General features: G+C 33.3%; 1 protein-coding gene across 1 annotated transcript in view; it reads right to left on the reverse strand.

The window, feature by feature from the left end:
• Positions 1 to 27,868, reverse strand: part of LOC127732976 (46 kDa FK506-binding nuclear protein-like) — a 43,114-nt gene that overhangs the window by 1,114 nt on the left and 14,132 nt on the right. Inside the window, exons 6-12 of the mRNA XM_052242226.1 lie at positions 27,497 to 27,621; positions 24,097 to 24,136; positions 19,378 to 19,502; positions 10,190 to 10,288; positions 5,911 to 6,030; positions 3,533 to 3,662; positions 422 to 470 (exon numbers count right to left, since the gene is read on the reverse strand). Of these exons, the coding sequence (XP_052098186.1) occupies positions 422 to 470; positions 3,533 to 3,662; positions 5,911 to 6,030; positions 10,190 to 10,288; positions 19,378 to 19,502; positions 24,097 to 24,136; positions 27,497 to 27,621 (688 nt within the window). The remainder of the gene's footprint in view (positions 1 to 421; positions 471 to 3,532; positions 3,663 to 5,910; positions 6,031 to 10,189; positions 10,289 to 19,377; positions 19,503 to 24,096; positions 24,137 to 27,496; positions 27,622 to 27,868) is intronic.

Consider the following 27,868-nt stretch of genomic DNA (forward strand, 5'->3'; position numbering starts at 1 on the left):
TGTACATATGTACCAAAAATCAGCAATCAATTGAAAAATGATTGACTGACAAACCTCATTTATTGTCTTGTCATCAATCTGGCTGTTGGTTTTCTTCCTGCATTGTTTCTAATTTTGTCATGTCAGGGCCTTTTATAACTGACCATACTGAACAAATGCTTTGATTGTAGTTGTAAGCCATACTGTGACCTATGCATCTAAGTTGACTCTGGTGGATTGATCTCTCATTGGCAATCATACCACATCTAATTGTTTTTATACTGAACAATACCCAATTTTTGATTCACTGAACTTTTGTCTTAGAAGTGGTAAATTATGTAAGACTATTCTGCAAGGATGATTGATCCAAGATGATTCTACTCAAATAGGATAAAATATATAATGTTATTTTTACATGACAAACTTGACAGTTTTGTCTTACCCTTGTTGAGATGGTATGACTAGTTTTCTCTTGCCTCCAACCTTCATTCCTGAAACAAAAATATGCATTCAAATCACAACTTATTTTTTCGCATTAAATCTGAATCGAAAACTTCATATGTAGAAATTCTAATCTTAGTGTGGATACTTGTAGGAACAGTGCTACAACAAAAAATTACATTGGATGTTGTGCAAAGTATAACTCACTCATTATTAGACATTTTTCCATATTGGTATTATTTTAAAAGGGTTTTCTCTATGGATTGGATTTTGAATAAAACAGCATATTCACTGTGCTTAGTGTCACATCCTTTTACATGTATAAGTATGGTAAAATGTTTTGATGCACAAATGGTTTAGGCAAATAATCAAATAATTTTTTATCTCTGAATCAAGGGTCCGGAAACGGTCATATTTGCCAGTCTTGTCATAAACTGAAAGTGTTTTTCCTAAACGAGTAATTGGGATTTAGGACAAATTTTGTTTTTTAACAGAAATAATTTCGGTCATTTCGTTGAGATCGAGTTTCTAAATCGCCATTTTGAACTTGTTTTTGTTTTGTTAACCCTTTCCTGTAATAAAACTGCCACTCCAGTATAGTGTTATAATCCTGAGGGCCCTCCTAATAACTATATTAATGCCTCGGGAAATATTGGCTAATGACAGTAATCTCTTTACCTGTGTTTTTAATTCACACCTGGCTATTGATCACAAGCTCAGAACTAATATTATAAAGAAATTAAAATTCCATAACAACTGTCTTCATGGTTTAATTACTTTTCAGCTAAGAAAATTGTCAATTCTGATTTAAAATTAAATTAAAACTTGATTTAATTTACGTAGAAAAAAGTATTTATTCACTACTAACACAAATGCTTTGTTTACTATGTAATATGCATGCTTGAAATTCTCTTCTGCAGATTGGACACTAAATCGTAAATTCAAAATGATTCCATTCTAAATAAAGCAAGTGCAACTATTATCATTAATATTCAAACACTATCAAAGGTAAAAAATTAAAAAGCCGATGATTTCCTGTGAATTTGATAAACAAAACTAATCCCAGAAATGAGTCCGGAATTGCTCGTTTTAGTATTGTCGCAAAACATCTGGTTTTAATTTTGTCTTCAAAATCGAAAGAAACGTAAGCGATGTCTGAGAAAGTTAACGTTTTGAGTCATTAAAATCATTTCATTTTTAAACTGTTGCCTTCCCTTAATTGCTCTTGAACGAAAATGGCAGGAAAATTCATGAAGTAAATGCAATGCAACATTTAAACAAGTTCGTTGATCATGATGCTACGAGTATGAGCATACTCAGTAATGTGATTTTGACAATCTTTTTTTGAAAAAGGGCACCAACTTTTAAGTTATCTCAAAATGACCGAAATTAGCTGAAAAATTTCCGGATCCTTGCTCTGAATATGGAATAAAATATTTACTGTCCTTTGTTTTGGTAAATATGTGGTTGAACTAACTTTTCAAAAACTAAATATTCACTTGGACGGTAAGCCTCAGTGAATATAATTTTTTTCAAAAGTCTATACAAGAGTGCACATGCTGAAATGTCTCGCCTGCTTTGCTACCATTGATTTAATGTTGATAGCCCTAGATATAAAGTTTTACTACAAGTATCTCATTAACTTATCATGATCCAAGAAAATGAGGTCAAGGTCAGATAAACCATGCCAGAAATACATGTACACCTTACAATCATTCCATACATTGAATATAGTTGCTTATAGTATACAGAAACAGACCAAAACATGAAAACTTTATATTGACAAATGAACCATGAATATGAGGTCAAGGTCAGATTAAACCTGTCAGACAGACATGTACACTTTACAATCATTCCATGGATGAAATATAGTTGATGTATCAAATATAGTATCTAAGAAACAAACTTAACCACGAAAACTTATCATTGACCAATGAACCATGAAAATTAGGTCAAGGTCAGATGATACCTGCCAGACAGACATATAAACATTACAATCATTCCTTACACCAAACGTAGTTGACCTATTGCTTATAGTTTAAGAAAAACAGACCAAAACACAAAAAACTTAACATTGAACAATGAACCGTGAAAATGAGATCAAGGTCAAATAGAATCTGTCAGACTGACATGTAAATCATAAAATATTTCCATACACCAAATATAGCTGTTCTATTGCATACAGTATTAGAAAAATAGACCAAAACACGAAAACTTAACTTTAACCAGCAACCCATGATAATGAGGTCAAGGTCAGATGACACCTGCCATGTGGACATGTACACCATACAATCATTCCATTCACCAAATATAGTAGACCTATTGCTTATAGTATCTGAGATATGGACTTGACCACGAAAACTTAACCTTGTTCACTGATCCATGAAATCAGGGTGTTGTCAAGTGAAAACTGTCTGATAGACACGAGGACTGTGCAAGGTATGCACATACCAAATATAGTTATCCTATAACTCATAACAAGAGAGAAATTAACATTACAAAAAATCTTAACTTTTTTCAAGTAGTCACTGAACTATGAAAATGAGGTCAAGGACAAAGGACATATGGCAGACAGAAACTTCATAACATAAGGCATCTATTGAAATTTATGAAGCATCCATATCTTCTACTTTCTGAAATATTAAGCTTTTAAGTAGTAAGTTAACGACGCCGTGGCCGCCGCATCACTATCCCTATATCGAGCTTTCTGTGACAGAAGTCGTAGGCTCGACAAAAACCACATATTTATCTCATCAAAAGACAGTAATTGTATAATATGCTATCATTTTATTATAAATTGTATATTTTTAAATGTAATCTACTATTCTTGAAATTTAAATGCAACAAGAATATTAAGGTAAATTTACATGAGATGTTAATCCAGCAAGTATGAGAATCTGCCTTTCATAACTTAACAGAGAAAATCAGTATGCAGCTAATTTTCCATGCTTCAGATACCTGATATATCTGCACTTTATCCTGTTATTTCCACTCATGATAAAAATATCTAACGAGTATGGGAGTACTTACCACTTACACCTATGTCCCAGCCTTTTATTACTTCTCCTTTACCATCATGATAAAAATGTCTAACGAGTATGGGCGTACTTACCACTTACACCTATGTCCCAGCCTTTTATTACTTCTCCTTTACCAAGTCTGAATCGGAAAGGTTTCCCCTGATTGCAGGAATCAAATTGTTTACCTGTCTTTTGAAGTTTTCCAGTGTAGTAAACATGTACCTAAAATGAACACAAATCAGACATTGACATAGTTAGGGTATATATGACTAAAACATTAGAGAAGCAGTTAGGTAAACATTTGTGTAAGTTAAAAACCACTTCATGACCATGAGCTAGCAGTCTGGTCTGGGAAGTTTTCGTTGTATGCATCCTCAACATTCAATTAAACCAGCAATCACAGTTCACCATGAATCTGTAACTACCATAACTATGAGTATTTATCTAGATGTTCATACTATTAAAGGGGATAGGATTCCAAAGATATCTAACATTGATTTCTTCTTAAAATTTTGACACCTAGTCAATTTTAATATGCACTAAGCAAAAAAGGCTGTACCTTCATGACTTATTTTTCAAGATATGTGAGTTTGATTTTGGAATGTTTCAGGCAGAATTACAAAATTTATACTTCCCAAATTTGCCAAATTATTAACAAAACTTTCAAAAGAATCCCCCCTCTCCCCTTTCCCTTTTTAAAGTCAAATATCTTCATGGGATATTTTTTAATAAAATACCCACACATAGGCATTCCTACCATATGTCATAATGTTGTACAAATCACTGTCCTTTATTGATGTTTATTAATGTCAGAAAAGTAACCAGTTTTAATGAGGCCCCTCATAGGGGTGTCCAAGTAATCACATAATCACAAATTTTATAATCATTAATTATCTTTTTAAACAAGATAATCAAATAATCAAAAATACAGTCCTAAATTATCAAATAATCAAATAATCATGAAATATTTGGTCTGGTAATCAAATAGTCACTATAAAATGGCCAAGTAAGGCCAACTAAAATTAATTAAGATTTTCATCCAGATTTTTGAAAAAAATGGGCGAGTGGGAGGATTTTGTTTTTTAATTTTTATTTCCTCCTAAACCCTTTTGTAACCTGTTGTTCATATACAAGTGTAATAATAAGCTTATATCATGTATGTATAAAGAATTCTACATTATTTTCAAATTCTAAAAATTAATATTTCTGATTGGCAAACACTGTTCTACATGTAATGGCTGCTTTAGAAACCTATTTTTAATAAATAGCAAAAAACGTGGAGAAATGTTCTCTTTTAGACTTCCTACATCAAATTTATTTTTCTTTTAAGCTATGATTTTTAGTGCCCATAAAATGAAGCATATGCATTGGTATGCAACACAAATATTATGAGTACAGAGTGAAATGAAAACTCAAACTGTATTGAAAATACTAGGGTTGATGCTTCGAAGATTCTTATGCAAGTTGCAAATATAATTACACACATGTAAAGCATGAACTGAACCAAAAAGAAGAAATTGTTTAATGACTCTATTAAGGGGATGGGGACAGAGGGTGTTTGCTGTTTGTCAACAAAAACGACAGCCTTGGGGTAAATCTAAGGGCTTGCTATAATACATATTGTACGTTAGCCGACTCTTTGTACTCAAAATACAGTCATAAATCGCACAAGTTCGTGCTTGTGTCAATTACTTTATTCCAGTCATGTTTTTGAAGCAGGTTTTTTGTACCAATGTGTTCCACGATTCTTGCGCTTTGGATATCATTCAGAGTCCAAATTTCCTGACACAAAGTCATTGTATAAATATCCACGGTCTTCTAATCACGGAAATTTGTGACATACTGCGAAAAGCGTTCTTGGACAATGCCTATTACTCGTAACCGAATATTTCATGCCCTTCTAGTAATCAGTCTATATTCTCAGAAGAAAATGTTGTCATCATTGAGCAGCAGAATATGTCGACTTCATCATTTTGGTTATATTACTCGAAGAAATACGAAAACCAAAATTTGAAACAGGAAGGTTTGAATGAAACGAAATTATCGGCGGTTACCAGTAACAGAAATAAACAAAATCCGGAAATTTTAATTTTGTAAAAATAAAAAAAATCAGGCGGGACGATTTCAGAGGGGCGGGCGGGGATGAAAATCTATCAATTAATTTTAATTGGCCTAATCACGTAATCAAAAACCCCATGAGGAGGCTCTTTAATTTGCCTCAAGCTTTATGCCCCTTTATAGATTTTATGTGCTTCCATAACCAGTATGTCCATATTGTATTTGCAACTGCTTTTAACTTAACAAAACTGATTTGATGATGACAGTGTATTTTCTGCCATATGTTTTGCCTTTTACAGTATTGGCAAAGTCATGAAAACGACATGTTAATTTTGAATGTGTTATCATCTCCTCCTGCTTCCTAACAAGATGATGTCATACGTATCTTGCCTTCTTCCATTACAATACTCACCATTTTACCAGATTGGGCCACTGGACCATGTCCTACTTTTAACTCTTCACAGACAATCCCTCCTGCCAATACTTGTTTTTTGGACTGTTGTTGTTTGTTAGGTGTTTCTGTAGAATTTGTCTAAAACAAAGCAAAAATGTAACAGTTAATAGATTTACGTACAAACAAAGGTTAAAGTTAAATCACAGACATAAACACACCAAGGATAAGGTCACATGACTGATTGCTGACGTTCTTCCACTTATAAGTATAAACCTGCTTATACATATAAAAATAAAGAACAGGGACTCTTGTCACATAAAATCTATGAGAAAAAGTACTTGTAAATCATGAACTTTTCAGTATAACTTTCCTTCAATTTCAATCCTAAGATTTTTTGTGAAAAGAGTCAGTTTTGGAACAGAATCAAGTGTAGGATGGCATGATTTATTATCAGCAGGTTAAGAAATCTAAACTTGCAATCCCTTACTATGAGCATTCTGTAATAAAATATAATTTGTTATCTATTTTACAGTTATTCTAGTCATGTGCTCTTCCTGTACTAGACTAAATCATATATTCTTTTAATGCACATTTTGTTCATCTACTGATCTAGATTTTAAAACAAGGAATTATTTGAATCTGGAATAATTTTGAATTCTGGAAAATTGATGAGAAATATATGATGAAAACTAACCCAACTAAATAGGGTTAGCCATGCGCGCATGGCTAAGGTGGGTTAGTTAGTTCATACTGAAATAATAGTGAAAGTAAAATTAACCTTAGCCATGCACGCATGGCTAACCCTATTTAGTTGGGTTAGTTTTCATCATACATTTCTAATCAATTTTCCAGAATTCAAAATTATTCCAGATTCAAATAATTCCTTGTTTTAACAAGACCGATACCGGGTCTGGACCTGTATCGCTGCATGCAATTGCTTGTGGTAACATGTGTACTGATGCATAACTGATGAAGATGATTTTTAAAACTATGTTCAATTACTTGAATAAAGTACTTTCATTGATGTAGTTTTAAGGTACAGTAAGTGTTATCTATTGGTAAACAGGAAGTAGCTCCATGGCAGAATAAAATCAAAGAGCTGATTGATCTGAGGTGGAAGAAGATGCATAAAAGGTAACTTGAATTACAATAAAAGCAGCCCCCACCAACCCAGCCAGCGTTGTCCCATTATTGCTTTCGACGTATTTTTTTTCTTCCAAAAATAATAATACTCATAACTCAACCAAAACTCACTATACTTAACATAAAAATCTGCAAATACTGTTGATTCAAATTAAATTTTCTATAACTAAATTCCATACATTCGTCTCAGCATGGTCAACTTGATGAAATGCAATTTCGCCAAGCAATTATAACAGTAATTGATTTGGTTTTACTTGAAAGTTTTCTGTCAAAGGCAGATAGTTAACTTTAAAAAAAACTGGCCACCAAGATTTTAGTCAACTTTGCTTAAACTAGGGTTTTTCATTATAAACATATATTGAAAAATTCTAAATATATCCAATGCAGATATGTGTCAGGCCAAGGATTGACTGGTCATGTCAGGTGATGACCTTGCTATGTTATAGCGATAATTTAGAGTCAAGCGCACACGTGAATCTGCTGGTGTTTTACACATCAAACGATGCACCGTCAGTTGACAGAATCACATGTGCGCTTGACTCTTTTAGCATTTCAAACCCGTTCATTTAAAGTGCTTGACCCATATATATCATATTTGTTTTTCCTCTAATATTTTTACACAAAAGTATGAGGGTAGGAATGGCATTTTCTGTCAGGAGTCACACAGCCTTTTCCTGAAATTTTTTATGAAAATAAAACTATTGACAGCAACGAATTACTGGTTCCGTACTCGAGCCTCGATAATGTGTGTACCTTAATGACGAATAACAGTAAAGAGCTGGACTATTTGTTAAATCCCGTTTTTTATCAATTCTAAAACTTTGAAACGTATTAAGGCAATAAAGGCAATCATTGGGGACATTCCGACAATGACCGACATGAAAACTACGTACTTTCGAAATGGAATCCGTCAACAGACATTAGTTTGTACATTGATATTTCTGTCAACAGTCGGTGTATCGTTTGATGTGTAAAACACCAGCAGATTCACGTGTGCGATTGACTCTTTATTATCGCAATAACATACTTAAATATTCTAACTTTCGTTTTAAAAAACACATATTATCTAAAACTGGAATATGACTTAATTGATTGCATTAAAGATCTGAACACAGACGGAACAACTAAATCCGTGTATTTTTTCAAGCATCATTGATTTGAAGTCGTACTCTCCACGTATATACTTGACTTTAACTCAAGATGGATTGTATGAATATATGACAATTCTATTTATCATTATTTTGAAACTTTCATATGCACAATTAAATTTGCCATTTGTGCACATGCACAGATACGTAACCAACATGGTTCTGAATTTCGAGAACTTATACCATATAAATATCCGAATAAGTTTATTAAACTTTAATACCCATAATATTATTATTTTTTAATAATTGCAAAGACATATAAAACGTCCTTGATAAAAGCAGTCAATATAATACTTCCACGATAAAAGTAAGGAGAAGGAACCCAGGGTGAATGTACTCTATGGGGACGAACTCAGGGCGAACGGACCAAGGGCGAACATGTAATCAGGGAGAACCGACCCAATACCAAATTCACGCATGCATACTACAAACTCTACTTTAAAGACATCCGGTTACAAGTAAATAAATAACGTTCATGTAAGATGAGATGAAATCTAATAATTTACATAAATAAAAGGGTTGATATTTATACATTAAAACATGAGAAATTATAACATTAACGATAGTGATCGTTTTTCGAGCCTAACTAATAAATTAAATGATGCAGATTAGATCATGTGTAAACATCGGTGTCAAGATATGGCACGGAAGTTGTTATGAAATTGTAAAGCACAGAAAGGGATACGGCATACGTCCTGGTGAAGGTTCAATGATTTTACAGCCGGCAGTAAAGGCTTTCAGAAGACTTGAAGTCTTCTTCCACCATAAATGATTACATGCTTCATCTCAAAATTATCAAACTGCAGACAAAATATAAAATCATTCACTTTCATAGAAGCCAAGAAAACTTAGATAAAAGTTTTGTAATCTAGGTCTTTCAGAGGGAACAGAGTCGAGCAGTTAGTAGACCTGCCTCCACCATTGGCAACACAGGTAAAAAAAGGGGGAATATTGAGACCTCAATTTAACAAGTTTAACCACCCCACCTATGCATGTGCCTGTCGCTAGTCAGGAGCCTATACAGTAGTTGTCATATATACAATATCTTAATGTTTTATTATCTCATACAAATGGCTGTTGATGAATGTCTGCACAAACGGATACTCTCTAAAGGAGAACAGTTAAAATATAATTTCCACACATTTTTAAATCAGGGTTAATAAATGGAATTGGTCTTTGAGAGACTTTGAAATGTACTCAAGTTAACCTATCAATCTAGTTTGACACATCTGAGTTAAAAATGCTTTTAATTGAACAAATGGAACTTTCACAAGGACTGAAAAAATAGACTTTAACAGAGTTTTGGACACAACAGATAGAAAGTTTATTACTTTATAATTTTAGAAGAAAAAGTGCATTTCTGACATGAGTTACATATTTCCATTCTGTAGATAACTATGTTGTCAAATTGCTTAATGTTTGATTTTTAAAATTCTAAATGCTAAATAGATCAATGACCTGCCTGTATAAGTATACTGGTACATAATAAACAACTCTAAATTGAAAACAACGTTCAAACCTATGATTGTGTTGGATAAAAACCACAATTTTTATATGTGTGCATGCAAAACAAATTTCTTGGTAGAGGGGTCTAAATACAGCACAAACAACATTTTCCAAAAGATCAAAAAAGTGAAAAAGTATATTTTAACAAAACGCATTTGACTAGCAGGTCGAACAACGGGTGTTCTTAAACCCTGCTGACTGCCATTGGCGATTGCCAAATAAACGGATCACAGATACATTAATGTGAATGAGGCTAATTCTTTCCAATAGGAATTTTCAGCTAATTAAATACATGTATATAAGGAGCATATTACAGTCACCTGTACTTGTGACTGACATATAAAGCTGAAATCAGACAAATGTTATATACATGTTTAAATTGATTTAGCAATCTCTGTTAACAATTTACCTACCCTTAGCTTTGTACCCTTTATATGTAAAGAAAATAGACACAACTATCTGACCATGTTTATTTTGTGCAATACAAAAAATAAATTAACCTGTTCATCTCCCTCTTTGTTCTTATTTTTCTTTTTCTTCTTCTTCTTCTTCTTTTTTTTCCCTTCTCCTTCTTGTGAATCATTTTCTGTTTGCTTTGGCTGAAAAAATAAAAAATATTTTTGAAATAAAATGCTCCGCAGGGCGCAGCTTGATACGACCGCAGAGGTCGAACCCTGAACAGTTGGGGCAAGTATGGACACAACATTCAAGCTTGATACAGCTCTGAATTTGGATTGTGATTAAATATTTGACACAGCATAGGTTTCTGACACAGAATGAATGTGGTCTAAGAACTTAAAAATTTTAAATTGGACATTCACCTATTATGGTCCAATATCCAAAATCTAAATACATGGTTAGATTCAGCATATCAAAGAACCCCAAGAATTCAATTTTTGATGAAATCAAACAAAGTTTAATTTTGGACCCTTTTGACCTCAATGTGGACAAAGTTGATAACGGGGCCCAAAAATCAAAAATCTAAATACATGGTTAGATTCAGCATATCAAAGAACCCCATATATCCAATTTTTGTTGAAATCAAACAAAGTTTAATTTTGGACCCCGATTTGGACCAACTAGAAAACTGGGCCCATAATCAAAAATCTAAATACATGTTTAGATTCAGCATATCAAAGAACCCTAAAAATTCAATTTTTGTTAAAATCAAACTAAGTTTAATTTTGGACCCTTTGGACCTTAATGTAGACCAATTTGAAAACGGAACCAAAAATTAAGAATCTAAATACACGGTTAGATTCGGCATATCAAAGAACCCCAATAATTCAATTTTTGATGAAATCAAACAAAGTTAAATTTTGGACCCTTTGGACCTCAATGTGGACCAATTAAAAAACGGGTCCCAAAATCCAAAAACTTAATACACAGTTAGATTCAGCATATTAAAGAACCCCAAGAATTCAAGAATAAAACCCCATTGAAATTGATCAAGAAATAAGCAATTTATACGAAGTATCTTCTTTTGCACAATACTGTGCAATTGAATATTTCTTGCTATTGCGCAATACTGTACAATTGACAATTTCTTGCTATTGCGCAATATTGTGCTATTGGATATTTCTTGCTATTGCGCAATACTGTGCAATTGAAGATTTCTTGCTATTGCGCAATACTGTGCAATTGAAGATTTCTTGCTATTGTGCAATACTGTGCAATTGAAAATTTCTTGCTATTGCACAATACTTATTATATAATAATTTACACATCCTGTTTGGTGTGTATCTTCTACCATATCATTATTATTTGCTTTTAAATATAAATCAGAAATAACCAACTTAAAATTGAAAATTTTAAAAGAAAAAAAAAAGGAAAAAAAGAAAAGAAAAGAAATCCCCCCCCCCAAATTTTTTGCTTATTGCTTATTTTTGGCCCCTTTTTGGCCCCCAATTCCTAAACGTTTCGGGCAATTACCCCCAAACTCAATTCCAGATTTCCCTTTGTGATATGGAACCTTGTAGTACAATTTCAGAAATATCACAACACTTACACACAAGTTATTGTCATGAAACAAGAAAAATGCTTGTTTTTTGCCCCTTTTTTGGCCCCTTATTCCTAAAATTTTGAGGCAATTACCCCCAAAATCAATTACAGCCTTCCCTTTGTGATATGGAACCTTGTGGTACAATGTCAGAGAGATCCATACACTTACACACAAGTTATTGTCTGGAAGTTACAAAAATGCTTATTTTTGGCCCCTAATTCCTTAACTGTTGGTACCATAACCCCCAAAATCAATCCCAACCTTCCTTTCGTGGTATTGAACCTTATGGTAAAATTTCATGGAGATCCATTCACTTAAACTAAAGTTAGAGTGCGAAAACCAATGTGTCTTCGGACGACGACGACGCCAACGTCATACCAATATACGACCAAAAAATTTTTAATTTTTGCGGTTGTATAAAAACTAAGCTTAATAAAATGCTTCGCTGGGGCGCAGCTTGATACGACCGCAGAGGTCGAACCCTGAACAGTTGGGGCAAGTATGGACACAACATTCAAGCTTGATACAGCTCTGAATTTGGATTGTTATTAAATATTTGACACAGCACAGGTTTCTGACACAGAAAGAATGTGGTCCAAGAACTTGAATTTTTTTAATTCACCTATTATGGTCCAATGTCTCAAATCAAAATACATGGTTAGATTCAGCATATCAAAGAACCCCATATATTCAATTTTTGTTAAAATCAAACAAAGTTTAATTTTGGACCCCAACTTGGACAAACTTGAAAACTGGGCCCATAATCAAAAATCTAAACACATGTTTAGATTCAGCATATCAAAGAACCCCAAGAATTCAATTTTTGATAAAATCAAACTAAGTTTAATTTTGGACCCTTTGGACCTTAATGTAGACCAATTTAAAAAACGGGACTTAATATTAAAAATCTAAATACACGATTAGATTTGGAATATCAAAGAACCCCAATAATTCAATTTTTGATGAAATCAAACAAAGTTTAATTTTGGACCCTTTTGACCTCAATATGAACCAATTTGATAGCGGGGCCCACAAATAAAAAATCTAAATTCATGGTTAGATTCAGCATATCAAAGAACCCAATATATTCAATTTTTGTTGAAATCAAAAAAAGTTTAATTTTGGACCCCAACTTGGACCAACTTGAAAACTGGGCCCATAATCAAAATTCTAAACACATGTTTAGATTCAGCATATCAAAGAACCCCAAGAATTCAATATTTTGTTAAAATCAAACTAAGTTTAATTTTGGACCCTATGGACCTCAATGAAGACCAATTTAAAAAACGGGACCCAAATTAAAAATCTAAAAACACGGTTAGATTTGGCATATCAAAGAACCCCAATAATTCAATTTTTGATGAAATCAAACAAAGTTTAATTTTGGACCTTTTTGACCTCAATATGAACCAATTTGATAGCGGGCGCCCACAAATAAAAAATCTAAATACATGGTTAGATTCAGCATATCAAAGAACCACATATATTCAATTTTTGTTGAAATCAAACAAAGTTTAATTTTGGACCCCAACTTGGACCAACTTGAAAACTGGGCCCATAATCAAAAATCTAAATACATGTTTAGATTCAGCATATCAAAGAACCCCAATAATTCAATTTTAGATGAAATCAAACAAAGTTTAATTTTGGACCCTTTTGACCTCAATATGAACCAATTTGATAACGGGGTCCACAAATAAAAAATCTAAATACATGGTTAGATTCAGCATATCAAAGAACCCCATATATTCAATTTTTGTTGAAATCAAACAAAGTTTAATTTTGGACCCCAATTTGGACAAACTTGAAAACTGGGCCAAAAATCAAAAATCTAAATACATGTTTAGATTCAGCATATCAAAGAACCCCAAGAATTCAATTTTTGTTAAAATCAAACTAAGTTTAATTTTGGACCCTTTGGACCTTAATGTAGACCAATTCAAAAAACAGGACCCAAAATTAAAAATCTAAATACACGGTTAGATTTGGAATATCAAAGAACCCCAATAATTCAATTTTAGATGAAATCAAACAAAGTTTAATTTTGGACCCTTTTGACCTCAATATGAACCAATTTGATAGCGGGGTCCACAAATAAAAAATCTAAATACATGGTTAGATTCAGCATATCAAAGAACCCCATATATTCAATTTTTGTTGAAATCAAACAAAGTTTAATTTTGGACCCCAATTTGGACTAACTTGAAAACTGGGCCAAAAATCAAAAATCTAAATACATGTTTAGATTCAGCATATCAAAGAACCTCATATATTCAATTTTTGCTAAAATCAAACAAAGTTTAATTTTGGACCCTTTGGACCTTAATGTAGACCAATTTGAAAACTGGACCCAAAATTAAAAATCTAAATACACTGTTAGATTCGGCATAACAAATAAATAAATGTGATCAAAGATTTTACAAATCTAATGTGCCATACTGTGCAATTAAAGATTACTTCTTGAAATTTTTCAATATTTGAAATTTGAAAAAAAAAAAATATTTGAAGAATTCTTTTTAATTTCTGAAATCTGAAATGAGAAAAAATTGACCCCCCACAATTTCTTTTTATCCCCCCCCCCCCTTTTTTCCCCCAAAAATTTCTTTCCCTCAAGTTATGGTCATAACCTCAATTCAAATTTCCAATGGAGTTGGCAACCATAATTACCCATTTAAATTTACCATAGTGCTATCTTAATCTATTTTATAATAGAATTAAAAATATAGTGTCAAATCTTTCATATGGATTTTTTTGTAAAAAAAAATGATGCAACATTTGCAGATATTTTTACTGGTCTTCCTTTATAAATATGCATTTCTTTAAACATAATTTAAAAGCAGTGTAAGGGAAGTAACCAAAACGTTGTATTTGGATTACCTCCCTTACACTGTTTTAAATTATCTTTATTGTTCATTAACCATTACTTTTATACATAATCTAAAAGCAGTGTAAGGGAGATAATTTCAATGATGTATTTGATTTATCTCCCTTACACTGCTTTAAATTATGTTTTGTACTAAAGTATTTGTCCATTAACCAGGACAACCTTGTTTTTCCCCCTTTTTTGCCCCTAATTCCTAAACGGTTTGAGCCATAACCCCCCAAAGCAAATCCTAACCATCCCTTTGTGGTATGGAAACTTGTAGTATAATTTCAGAGAGATCCATACACGGTTCCACAGTTATTGTCTGGAAATTAGAAAATGCTTATTTTTGGCCCCTTTTTGGCCCCTAATTCCTTAACTGTTGGTACCATAACCCCCAAAATCAATCCCAACCTTCCTTTTGTGGTATTTAATCTTATGGTCAAATTTCAAAAAGATCCATTCACTTAAACTAAAGTTAGAGTGCGAAAACCAATGTGTATTCGGACGACGACGCCGGACGACGATGACGACGACGACGACGACGACGACGCCAACGTCATACCAATATACGACCACAAAATTTTTTTGCGGTCGTATAAAAATACATACTCATTAAAAATTGCATATTTTGGCTTTAATATTAATTCACTTATAGGGTCTTTGCATCGGAATTAAACACATTTATTCTAAAACCAGTTGTTGGCATGACACGGGTTATGTTCTTCTCATATATTTTATGACTGTATAATACTAAACCCCTAACAGGAGGGATTGTGCCTTATATTCATATGATGAAGACATAATCTTTTAATCAGTTTAATTGAGGTCTGGAGCTGGCATGTCAGTAACTGCTAGTAGTCTGTTGTTATTTATGTATTATTGTCATTATGTTTATTTTCTTTTGTTTCCTATTCTGACATTGGACTCGGACTTCTCTTATACTGAGTTTTACTGTACGTACTGTTGTGCGTTTGTTTTTTCTACATTGGCTAGAGGTATAGGGGGAGGATTGAGATCTCAAAAAACATGTTTAACCCCGCCGCATTTTTGCGCCTGTCCCAAGTCAGGAGCCTCTGACCTTTGTTAGTCTTGTATCATTTTTAATTTTAGTTTCCTGTGTATAATTTGGAGTTTAGTATGACGTCCATTATCACTGAACTAGTATACATATTTGTTTAGGGGCCAGCTGAAGGACGCCTTCGGGTGCGAGAGTTTCTCGCTGCATTGAAGACACATTGGTGGCCTTCGGCTGTTGTCTGCTCTATGGTCGGGTTGTTGTCTCTTTGACACATTCCCCATTTCCATTCTCAATTTTACTGAATATAGTATCCAGTAAAGTTAGCATGCTGTTACATCCACTTCATTTGAACTCTGCTGGATAGTTGTCTCATTGGCAATCATACCACATCTCCTTATTTTTAAACCGTCTTTTGGTATGTATAGTGCACACATTTATACCCTGGGTCATGTTTCTTGTAAGAGGGGTGCGCGTTATACATGCCTACAGACATTTTCTTAGTCTTTTTTCAGGTCCAAACTCCGACAAAGAAATTTTCAGGAGAAGTGAAGAGTACGGAATATTTTTGCTAAAACCTCGATTGTTTTTATGTTTTACATGTTATATTTGTAATATGTATCTTATTGTTCTTGATTTGTCATGTTTTATTCAAGTAAATTACATTTTATATCTCTGAAGTTACGTTTATCGTGTAAATTTGTTCATCTGTTTGCAATCCGGAAATTTGCCATGTCTTAATAAAGACACAATAAAGCTTTTGTTGTCAATTAAATTAGTCTCTGTGTTCCTTGTTGTCATAGCTTACTGTTTTTGTATGTGTTCATCATGGAGAGTAGAAGAAAAATGTATGAAAATTGAATAAACCACACTCATTTTGAAAAGATAAACCACCATTTTTTCTATAATGTATCAGGTGATTGCCAGTCATGTGGGTCAGTCATGTGACTTGATATTGTAAAGTGATGATTTAGTCTATGAGAAGTTTGTATTTTATAAATACGTTTCTACTTTGTAACTTTTAAACAACTGTTTAAAACCGTTCAAGAAATTATGATTGAAAACATGATTATCCCATAATTGTAACCTGAACGAATTTAATTAGGAGCAAGGTGAACCTGTCACTGATTTGTTTTGACATCGATTAGACCTGTTGATTGAGGTGTGATAATTCCGGATTAACAGCTAGAATCAACAAACAAAAAATAAAAATAATGAGATTTTAACAATTTATTACAGCACTAATGATGTTAATGATAATCATTTGACTGATTCGTAATTATGTTATTGTTTCAATCAGAACATTAATTTGGATATTTAATGAGGATGGTAAAGGGTTATTTTTGTGCAACATGTTTTGCCAAAGGTTTGTTATTCACCGTGTTTCGTGAAATCGGTAAAAAGATCAACGTGCAAGAAATTTTTAATTGTTCGTTCATCGTGAAATGGCAATCTTATTTCACGTTCTTCCATGCAGATACCCCCCTTTACGCCCCTCTTTAATCTTGTCCTTGATACTCAAACAATTTATTAAATTTGGTTTAAAAAAAAACAAACTTAAATGTAGATTTATCTCAATCTAATAAAATTCTTATTCATTTGTCAGAATATTTGCAATTTCATTTTAATTACGTATTTCGTACGGAATTCTCCGACATTGGTGTCCATTTAAAAACTTCTGGTTTACCGATAGACTTCCTATTTGCCGATTTTGGAGCTGTAACTTTTCCGAAAATGTCTTTGAGTCTTATACGAACAATAAACTTTTTTTCTCACGTTTCTTGGACCATAAAGGGGCGCACTATACACAAATGCACACTATACACCCCAAAAGACGGTATGCTATGTCTGGTGGTGATTACAGAATTTAACCTTTCATTAGAAAATCAAAAAATTACCATATAAACCAACACAATACTAGCAAGCTGTGTTCTAACTTTGCTCTTTGACCCTGAAAAGTAATACTGATTAGGTATGTAAAATTTGAGGAGGCAGACCCTTTTCAATAAGTATGAGCTGATTTGATTTGTAGGTGTAATAGATGGATGAGCAGTTATCAGATGTTGTTCAATTTATGATACTATCAATATGTAAAAAATGTCCCTGTTGAATGCAGTGTATGCTTTGAAATCATATTAAAATAAAACATCATAGTGTAGTATCCAATCATGATGATTTCTGAATATATTTATAAGATAAAATTGAGAATGGAAATGGGGAATGTGTCAAAGAGACAACAACCCGACCATAGAGCAGACAACAGCCGAAGGCCACCAATGGGTCTTCAATGCAGCGAGAAACTCTCGCACCCGGAGGCGTCCTTCAGCTGGCCCCTAAACAAATATGTATACTAGTTCAGTGATAATGTACGTCATACTAAACTCCAAATTATACACAAGAAACTAAAATTAAAAATGATACAAGACTAACAAAGGCCAGAGGCTCCTGACTTGGGACAGGCGCAAAATGCGGCGGGGTTAAACATGTTTTTTGAGATCTCAACCCTCCCCTATACCTCTAGCCAATGTAGAAAAAACAAACGTACAACAGTACGCACAGTAAACCTCAGTTTAAGAGAAGTCAGAGTCCGATGTCAGAATAGGAAACAAAAGAAAATAAACAAAATGACAATAATACATAAATAACAACAGACTACTAGCAGTTATTGACATGCCAGCTCCAGACCTCAATTAAACTGATTGAAAGATTATGTCTTCATCATATGAATATCAGGCACAATCCCTCCTGTTAGGGGTTTAGTATTATACCATCATAAAATATATGAGAAGAACATAACCCGTGTCATGCCAACAACTGGTTTTAGAATAAATATGTTTAATTCCGATGCAAAGACCCTATAAGTGAATCAATATTAAAGCCAAAATATGCAATTTTTAATGACCTGACAACAGTATCGTAACTATATCCCTTCTTAATAAGTCTGTTTAAAGGTTTTGTTAGCTTTTGAGGTGAATACTGACATTTTTGTGCTTTGTAAAGAATATTACCATAAAAGATTGGATGTGAAATACCCGAACGTATAAGATGTCTGCATGTTGAGTTATATTTACGAATGATGTCCTTATACCGATGATAAAATTTAGTAAATGTTTTGACTAGTTTATGATATCGAAAACCCTGGTGTAATAATTTTTCAGTAATACATAAATTTCTCTCGCTTAAATCTAATACGTGGTTACATACACGAGCGAATCATACAAGTTGAGATATATAAACACCATAAGATGGTGACAAGGGAACGTCACCATCTAAAAATGGATAATTAACGATAGGAAATGAAAAATCATCTCTTTTATCATAAATTTTATGATATCAAGATCGAGGAAAGGACAGTGGTCATTGTTAGTATTAGCTTTATTTAAAGTAAGTTCAACAGGATATATTTCTTTAGTATACATACTGAAGTTGTCATTATTGAGAGCCAATATATCATCCAAATATCTAAAAGTATTGTTAAATTTTTGTATCAGATGTTGTTTCGATGGGTCTTTGCTGATTTTAGTCATAAATTGTAACTCATAACAATACAAAAACAGGTCCGCAATAAGTGGTGCACAGTTAGTCCCCATTGGAATTCCAATAACTTGACGATATACGGAATCTCCAAAGCGAACAAAAATGTTATCAAGTAAAAATTCAAGGGCAGATTTGGTATCAAAGCATGTCCAATTGACATAGCTCTTTTGTTTGTTGCTACTAAAAAATGACCTAAAAGAGTTTGAACATATGTAATTTACTTAATTTTACAATCCATTATCTACTCATTCAACTCATTTATACTCACAGTTTGAGTAACCTGTTTTACTTGGTTCGTTTTCTGAGGTGCGTCTTTTTGTTTTTTCTTCTGAGGTTTTTGTTTTTTCTTTAGTTTCAATATTTCATCATCGTCTTCATCTTCTTCCTCCTCATCTGAAAAATATTTAAAATCTTTATAATACAGAACCTAAAATACAAAATATGAATAACATGAGATGTGGGGTTAACATCAATAGGACACACCCAAATGACACTACTAACCAAAAGACACCCAGAGGTAAAAAGTGATTTTGTATTCAGAGAAAAGACAAAATCGGGGTCAAAACCCTAATTTGGTATATAACTGTTAAATTTCACATCATAATGAACAAGTGTACTAAGTTTCAAGTTGATGTGACCTAACGTGTCAGGGCCTTTTACAGCCTTCTGACCGGTATGGGTTTTTCTCCTTGTTGAAGGCCGTACAGCCTATAATTGCTTACATCCACTTCATTTGAACTTTGGTGGATAGTTGTGTCATTGGCAATCAAACCACATCTCCTTATTTTTATATTCATAGTTAAGTACCATAACAAAAAACTTTAACCTGAAATGGGACCGACTGATAATGTAAAAATTCTGTCCCTGAAGAATAACTGAGGGTCAGAGCCTACTAAACTGGTTGTAAGTGAGTGTATGAATGCAACAAAATACCTAATTACAATGGTCAGCTGTAGGTACTCCTTGATAACCATATCTTATCTTGAAAAATAAATAAATAAAGGTCATTGAAGCAGGGCAAAGCCTTATGTTTTTTCAGTGACTGATATGCATGGTGTCTAATGCAACAGTATAGCAAATATCAAAGGTTTATCAGAAGGACTTCTTATTAAACACACTAAGAAACAACCTTAATATATGAACAAAGACAAAAAATTTGAAACCACAATGACATACCTCTTATTGGCGTAGTATGCTTATATATTTGTTTTAAACATAAATCAGGCCGTTGGTTTTTACTTTTGAATTGACTTACATGTTGTCAAGCCAGGACTTTTTACTGTACAATGTTCCAGCTAAGATTTCAAAAGGGCAGGGAGCCAATCATGAAAAGGGCACTTTAGCACGATGATTGATATTTCAAAAAGGGCATGTCAAATATTGTCTTATGTTAACTGCAGGGGTGTCAGCTATGAGTTTTGAGGGGGTTTAGTCACTTTTACGCTAGATGAAAAGCAACCTTATTTTGGGTAACAGTATTAAAGGGATCATGCAAGGACGTATATTACTAGCTCAGTCTTCCCTAGAACATTTTTGATGCATGGTAGGTCTAAGGTTAAGTTGCAATGCAGAGCGCAGTGGCGTTTTGTAGAATTATTTTTATTTCATTAGTGAAATGAATTGTGCATATCAGTTAAAATACTACACTAGATCTGCAATACAGTCAGGAACAATACCTTACATTTTCTCCAGGGGCCAACCTGGATCCCAAAAACTTTTTTCCAAGGGCCCAGTAGAAATTTTAAGGCCCTACCAGGGTATTTTTACTACAGGACTGAGGTACATACTTATTAATAGTCTTGAATGTTCTTATAAAGGCAATAATATATGTTTGAAATGCCTAATACATGTAGCCCAGTGCTTTTGATTATGATAGAATTAAATAAAATGCTCCGCTGGGGCGCAGCTTGACACGACCGCAGAGGTCGAAACCCTGAACAGTTGGGGCAAGTATGGACACAACATTCAAGCTTGATACAGCACTGAATTTGGATTGTAATTAAATATTTGACACAGCAAAGGTTTCTGACACAGAATGAAAGAACTTAAAAAATATTAATTTACCTATTCAAACCATATCATTATTATTTGCTTTTATATATAAATCAGAAATAACCAATTTAAAATGGAAAATTTTAAAGAAAAAAAAGGGAAAAAAAATCCCTCCCTCCCAAATTTTTTGAACCCCCTTATGATTCATCACCCCCAAACTCAATCCCAGCCTTCCCTTTGTGGTATGGTACCTTGCAGTACAATTTCAGAGAGATCCATACACTTGAACACAAGTTATTGTCTGGAAACTAGAAAAATGCTTGTTTTTTGGCCCCTTTTTGGCCCCAAATTCCTAAACGTTTAGGGCAATTACCCCCAAACTCAAACCCAGCTTTCCATTTGTGATATTGAACCTTGCAGTACAATTTCATAAAGATCCATACACTTACACACAAGTTATTGTCCTGAAACTAGAAAAATGCTTGTTTTTTTGCCCTTTAATGGCCCCTTATTCTTAAAATTTTGAGGGAATTACCCCAAAATCAATCCCAGCCTTCCCTTTGTGGTATGGTACCTTGCAGTACAATTTCAGAGAGATCCATACACATGAACACAAGTTATTGTCTGGAAACTAGAAAAATGCTTATTTTTGGCCCCTTTTTGACCCCTTATTCCTAAACTTTTTTGGCAATTACCCCCAAACTCAATTCCAGCTTTCCCTTTGTGATATGGAACCTTGAAGTACAATTTCATAAAGATCCATACACTTACACACAAGTTATTATCATGAAACTAGAAAAATGCTTGTTTTTTGCCCCTAATTCCTAAAAGGAGTAGGCCCAGTAAGACCCCTTTTTGGCCCCAAAATATAGTAGTTTTACAAAATTGTTAAAATATAAATTTTTGGCTATTTATTGGAAAGAAGAATACTTCTGTAACATAAGTACGGGCGTTTTTTGACAATACAATGCACATGTATCGGGTACTAGCATCATTCAGTCATGCTAAATTACTGAAATCTTCGAAATTTAAGCATTTTGGTTAATTTTTAGACGGTTTCCGTCTGAAATGGAAGTGGCCGCATTTGTGTTCATTCTTAATATTTAAATGTAAGTTGTATTTGATGATAATACATAACATATATAAAGGTTGAGAATGAACACGGATGCGGCCACTTTCATTTTTGACAAAAAAACATCTGAAAAGTGACATTTTATGGCATATTTGATAGATTTTTCATATTTAAGCTTGAATTTGAGCGTCTTTAATGACTAAATCAGTTCAAATCTTTCACATAAACTGATTGAATCGACTGAAGTAGACACTTAAGTGTTTAAAAAGTGTCCAATATCTTTCATCAGATGAACTTGAATTTTGAGGCCAAAATCGGCCCTTACCGGACCTACTCCTTTGGAGGCAATTACCCCCAAAATCAATCCCAGCATTCCCTTTGTGATATGGAACCTTGTGATACAATGTCAGAGAGATCCATACACTTACACACAAGTTATGTCTGGAAGTTACAAAAATGCTTATTTTTGGCCCCTAATTCCTTAACTGTTGGTACCATAACCCCCAAAATCAATCCCCACCTTCCTTTTGTGGTATTGAACCTTATTATAAAATTCCATAGAGATCCATTCACTTAAACTAAAGTTAGAGTGCGAAAACTAACGTGTCTTCGGACGACGACGCCAACGTCATACCAATATAGGACCACAAAATTTTTTTTGTGGTCGTATAAAAATGAATTATAATAAACCACATTGAGTTTTTCAGAATTAAAATCCATTTAACCATGTCTTTTCAGACTGTTAATACTTATATTTGTAATATTATATATAAAAAATATATAAAAAATCTCCCCCCCCCCCCCTTTTCCATTTTACACACCAATACATGTAGAGTATCAAAGTATTATCAGTTTCACCCCAAGAAAGTATTCATTTTTAATGAAATAATCTTAGCAGTTAATCAAAATGAAAATCTTACTATCTATAAATAACAATGAGATGTAACTGTTTCTTGTTAAAGTGGTTTTCGAATTTTCCCGCCAAAAATGCACATGTCTTTCAACAAATGTAAACAAAGCAGTCAATTTGTGATCATGGATTACAGCTTTAATTAATTTAATTTGGATATAGATATTCAATGAAAGGTAAAGTCAAGCATTGTTTTTATACTTTCTTCTGGATTAAAACTAATTTAAAAGATCAATTTTATAAAAAAAAAAATCTTTGACATAACAACCGACGATCTACGGATACATCAAACGCAAATTGTCATCTTTTGAGAAATATTGAAATTGAAATGCTGACTGACCGAATTTAATGAGAAAAATGATTACAATGGTCAATTATAAAGTTTGATAAACGGATTAATGACCCGCCCGATGTCGATAAGCGGATTATCTGTAATCACAATTAACTTATTACACCTGCTGTAAATGTTAATTAGCTGAGGGTCATAAACTTGTCATTAATATGAAGACAGGTAGAATAATTGTATTTTCATCAAAATATTACGGCAATAAAGGCATGGAGCATCTTAAAAAGGGCACAGGGCGGCACTTGGGAAAGGGCAGGCGGATCGCCCTGTGAAAACAACCTAGCTGGAACACTGTTACAACTTACTATACAGTATTGGTTTTGCTCATTGTTGAAGGCATTCAGTGACATATCGTTGCTAGCATCCTCTCCCTATGGTTTCACACGAATAGTTGTTTCATTTACAATCATAACACATCTCCTTATCTTTATATTACTAATGCTGTATACCACATATATAAATGGTCTATCATTAGTACTTATTCTAAAATTGGCCCAATAAGAAAATGTAATTTTAGGTGTTAATAATGCATAAAGGGTATCACCTAGGCCTCATTTTACAGCATTCAATGCAGGACAGACAGAAGTTGGGGATGTTGACTTGACAGGGGAGATAATAGATCATTGATAAAAATTTGTATGAATAATTGAAAAAAAAAATAACTCACCTTCTTCTTCTGATCCCTCATCAGCTTCATCATCTATAAACTAAATAAAACAAAAAATCATGAGATAAAAAGTCCATGGCTTGCTATGAAAAACCCCAACTAGCGGCACTAAAGATTCTACATCAATCACCTGAATCTATGTGCATCTTCAACAATGGCCACTCACCAACATTATAGACTAGAATATAATTCATGACTAAAATTCTCTTTTTTGCTTATCATTTTTGTTGTTTACAGTTTCTCACTTCCATAGTTTTCACCCAAAAAGCAAAATAAGTAAAAAAAATCATCATCATCTGAGGGCTTCTTTAAGGAGTGGACCGACAGGTTCAGCTATGTGACTTATTTGTAGCTCTTGCTGATAATTTCCACCGTTGGAGTTTCTCTTTAGCTTCTATAGCTATTGCTCAAAATGAAAAAAATGGTTTCATAACATTTGGTTGAGGAAAACTTAAGTTAGAGAACGGAAACAAAAAATTAAGCAATTTTTCCATTTGTAAAGGGGCATAACTCTAGAAAGGTACAAATGATGCCACCCAAATTCAAACTTGATCTGTGTTTTGTGGTGATAAGCATTGTGTATAAGATTCATAACATTTGGTTGAGGCAAACTTAAGTTAGAGAACAGAAACGAAAAATTCAGCAATTTTTCCATTTGTAAAGGGGCATAACTCTAGAAAGGTAAAAATGATGCCACCCAAATTCAAACTTGATCTGTGTTTTGTGGTTATAAGCATTGTGTATAAGATTCATAACATTTGGTTAAGTTAGAAAAACAGAAACGAAAAATTCACAAATTTTTCCATTGAAAAGGGGCATTTACTCTAGAACAGTAAAAGTGACGCCACCAAAATTCAAACTTGATCTGTGTTTTGTGGTTATAAGCATTGTGTATAAGATTCATAACATTTGGCTGAGGCAAACTTAAGTTAGAGAACGGAAACGAAAAATTCAGCAATTTCTCCATTAGTAAAGGGGAATAACTCTAGAAAGGTTAAAGTGATGCCACCCAAATTCAAACTTGATCTGTGTTTTGTGGTTATAAGCATTGTGTATAAGATTCATAACATTTAGTTGATGCAAACTTAAGTGCGAGAATGGAAACGAAAAATTCAGCAATTTTTATGTTTATAAAGGGGCATAACTCTAGAAAGGTAAAAGTGACGCCACTTAAATTCAAAGTAGATCTGTGTTTTGTGGTTATAAGCATTGTGTATAAGATTCATAACATTTAGTTGAGGCAAACTTAAGTTGGAGAACGGAAACGAAAAATTCAGCAATTGCTCCATTTGTAAAGGGGCATAACTCTAGAAAGGTAAAATTGATGCCACCCAAATTCAAACTTGATATGTGTTTTGTGGTTATAAGCATTGTGTATAAGATTCATAACATTTAGTTGAGGCAAACTTAAGTTAGAAAACAGAAACGAATAATTCCGTAATTTTTATGTTTATAAAGGGCATATATAACTCTAGATAGGTAAAAGTGAAGCCACTTAAATTCAAAGTTGATCTGTGTTTTGTGGTTATAAGCATTGTGTATAAGATCCATAACATTTGGTTGAGGCAAACTTAAGTTAGAGAACAGAAACCAATTTTGGGGACGTACGCGACGGACAAGGGTAACACTTAATGCCCCCTCAGCTACAACAGGGACGACATTTAAACTAGATACCCCAACCATGATTGTAGTCAAGTTTGGATTTATTTGGCTTACTAGTTTCAGAGGAGAAAATTTTTTGTAAAAGTTAACAGACGTCAGACGACAAACGACTGATGACAGGCCTCAAGTGTTAGCAATAGTTCACACTGGCACTTTGTGTCAGGTGAGCTAAATATGATTCTGATCAAAGAACAAAATACAATGTACACAAACGCATAATATGGTTATTGGTTAAGATTGTGAGAAAATGAGGACTCCCTAAATATAGCAATGGCAAATTTGGTAAGAGAAAACTTAGGAAAAGTGGATATAAGTGTGTACTATTGTCAGATAGTGTGCAGACATGACGAAGTAACCCCAAAAATAATACAGATGAAGAAATGAAAAAGGAGGTGCAAAAGTACATCAAGTGAATAAGATTCTGTGAAAGTTTCATAAATTTCTGTCCAGCAGTTCAGGTTTTATTTCTACACTTTTGTTAAATAACCAATTATTTCAAATTCAGGGAGAACATAACAGCCAAAAAAATTGTACTTCACCTCTTATGCCACCATTTACAAGGTAAATATTTATTTGATTAACAAGAGGTTTCTATGTTTTACAGACAAAATGTTATAAATTGTATATATACATGATATAAGCTAATTAGCAGTTTTTACTTGAACATTTCTAATCTAATATTCACTTGAAAATGTAATATCCCAATTGTTTAATAAAATGCTTCGCTGAGCGCAGCCTGATATGACCGCAGAGGTCGAACCCTGAACAGTTGGGGCAAATTTGGACACAATATTCAAGCTTGATACTGTCTGAATTTGGATTGTGATCAAATTTTTGACATAATATAGGTTTCTGACACAAAATAAATGTGGTCAAAGATCTTATAAATTCATTGCGCAATACTGTGCAATTGAAGATTTCTTCTTGGAAACTTTTCAAAAATTCGAAATTTAAAAATTTTGAAATAAAATATGAATCCCTTAAAAAATTGGGAAAAAAATCCCCCCCCCCCAACTTATTGAAACCCCCCTTGGAGCAATAACCCCAAAACTCACAGCCTTTCCTTTTTAGTATGGAACCTTGTAGTACAATTTCAGAGAGATCCATACACTTACACACAAGTTATCGTCTAGAAACTAGAAAAATGCTTGTTTTTGGCCCCTAATTCCTACATGTTTGGGGCAATTAACCCCAAACTCAATCCCAGCCTTCCCTTTGTTATATGGAACCTTGTGGTACAATGTCAAAGAGATCCATACACTTACACACAAGTTATTGTCTGGAAACTAGAAAAATGCTTGTTTTTGGTCCCTTTTTGGCCCGTAATTCCTAAATTGTTGGCCTCCATAACCCCTAAAATGAATCCCAACCTTCTACTTGTGGTATCAAACATTGTGGTACAATTTCAGAGTAATCGAAATACTTATACACAAGTTATTATCCTGATACTAGAAAAATGCTTGTTTTGGCCCCTTTTTGGGCCCCTAATTCCTAATCGGTTGGGACCATCATCCCCAAAATAAATCCCAACCTTCCTTTTGTGGTATTGAACCTTCTTAAAAAATTTCATAGAGATCCATTCACTTAAACTAAAGTTATTGTCTGGAAACCAATGTGTCTTTGGACGACGACGACGACATCATACCATTATACGATCCCAAAATTTTTTTTTGCGGTCGTATAAAAATAGGGGGTAAATGGCCAATTATACAGGAGCCTGTTTTTATATTCTTCTTACATCTGCAAATTCATTTTCAATATCAAAATCTTCTTCATCATCATCATCTTCGTCATCTGAATCTACCATTTTCATCTTCTTCTTTTTCACTGCCTTCACCTTTTCCTTCTTTCTCTTTTTTCCACCTGAACAAAAAATTATTTTGTTTTTTATACAATTGTTCAGATAAGAAAATAAATAACACGTCAAAAATATATTTTTTTTAAATTTTGCTATGTTTAAAGGGCCATTTGCTACAGATTCGACAAAAATAATAATTTTTTTTTTTCTTCAAACATTTATAAAACTGACATGTAAAAGAGGAATAAAGAAATTATATTTCGCTTAACAGTAAGTTTGGTTCAATTTCTTCAAAATAATCTAATAATAAAA

This window comes from Mytilus californianus, unplaced genomic scaffold (genome assembly GCF_021869535.1).
Source record: "Mytilus californianus isolate M0D057914Y unplaced genomic scaffold, xbMytCali1.0.p SCAF_3, whole genome shotgun sequence".
Taxonomy (NCBI): Eukaryota; Metazoa; Mollusca; class Bivalvia; order Mytilida; family Mytilidae; genus Mytilus; species Mytilus californianus.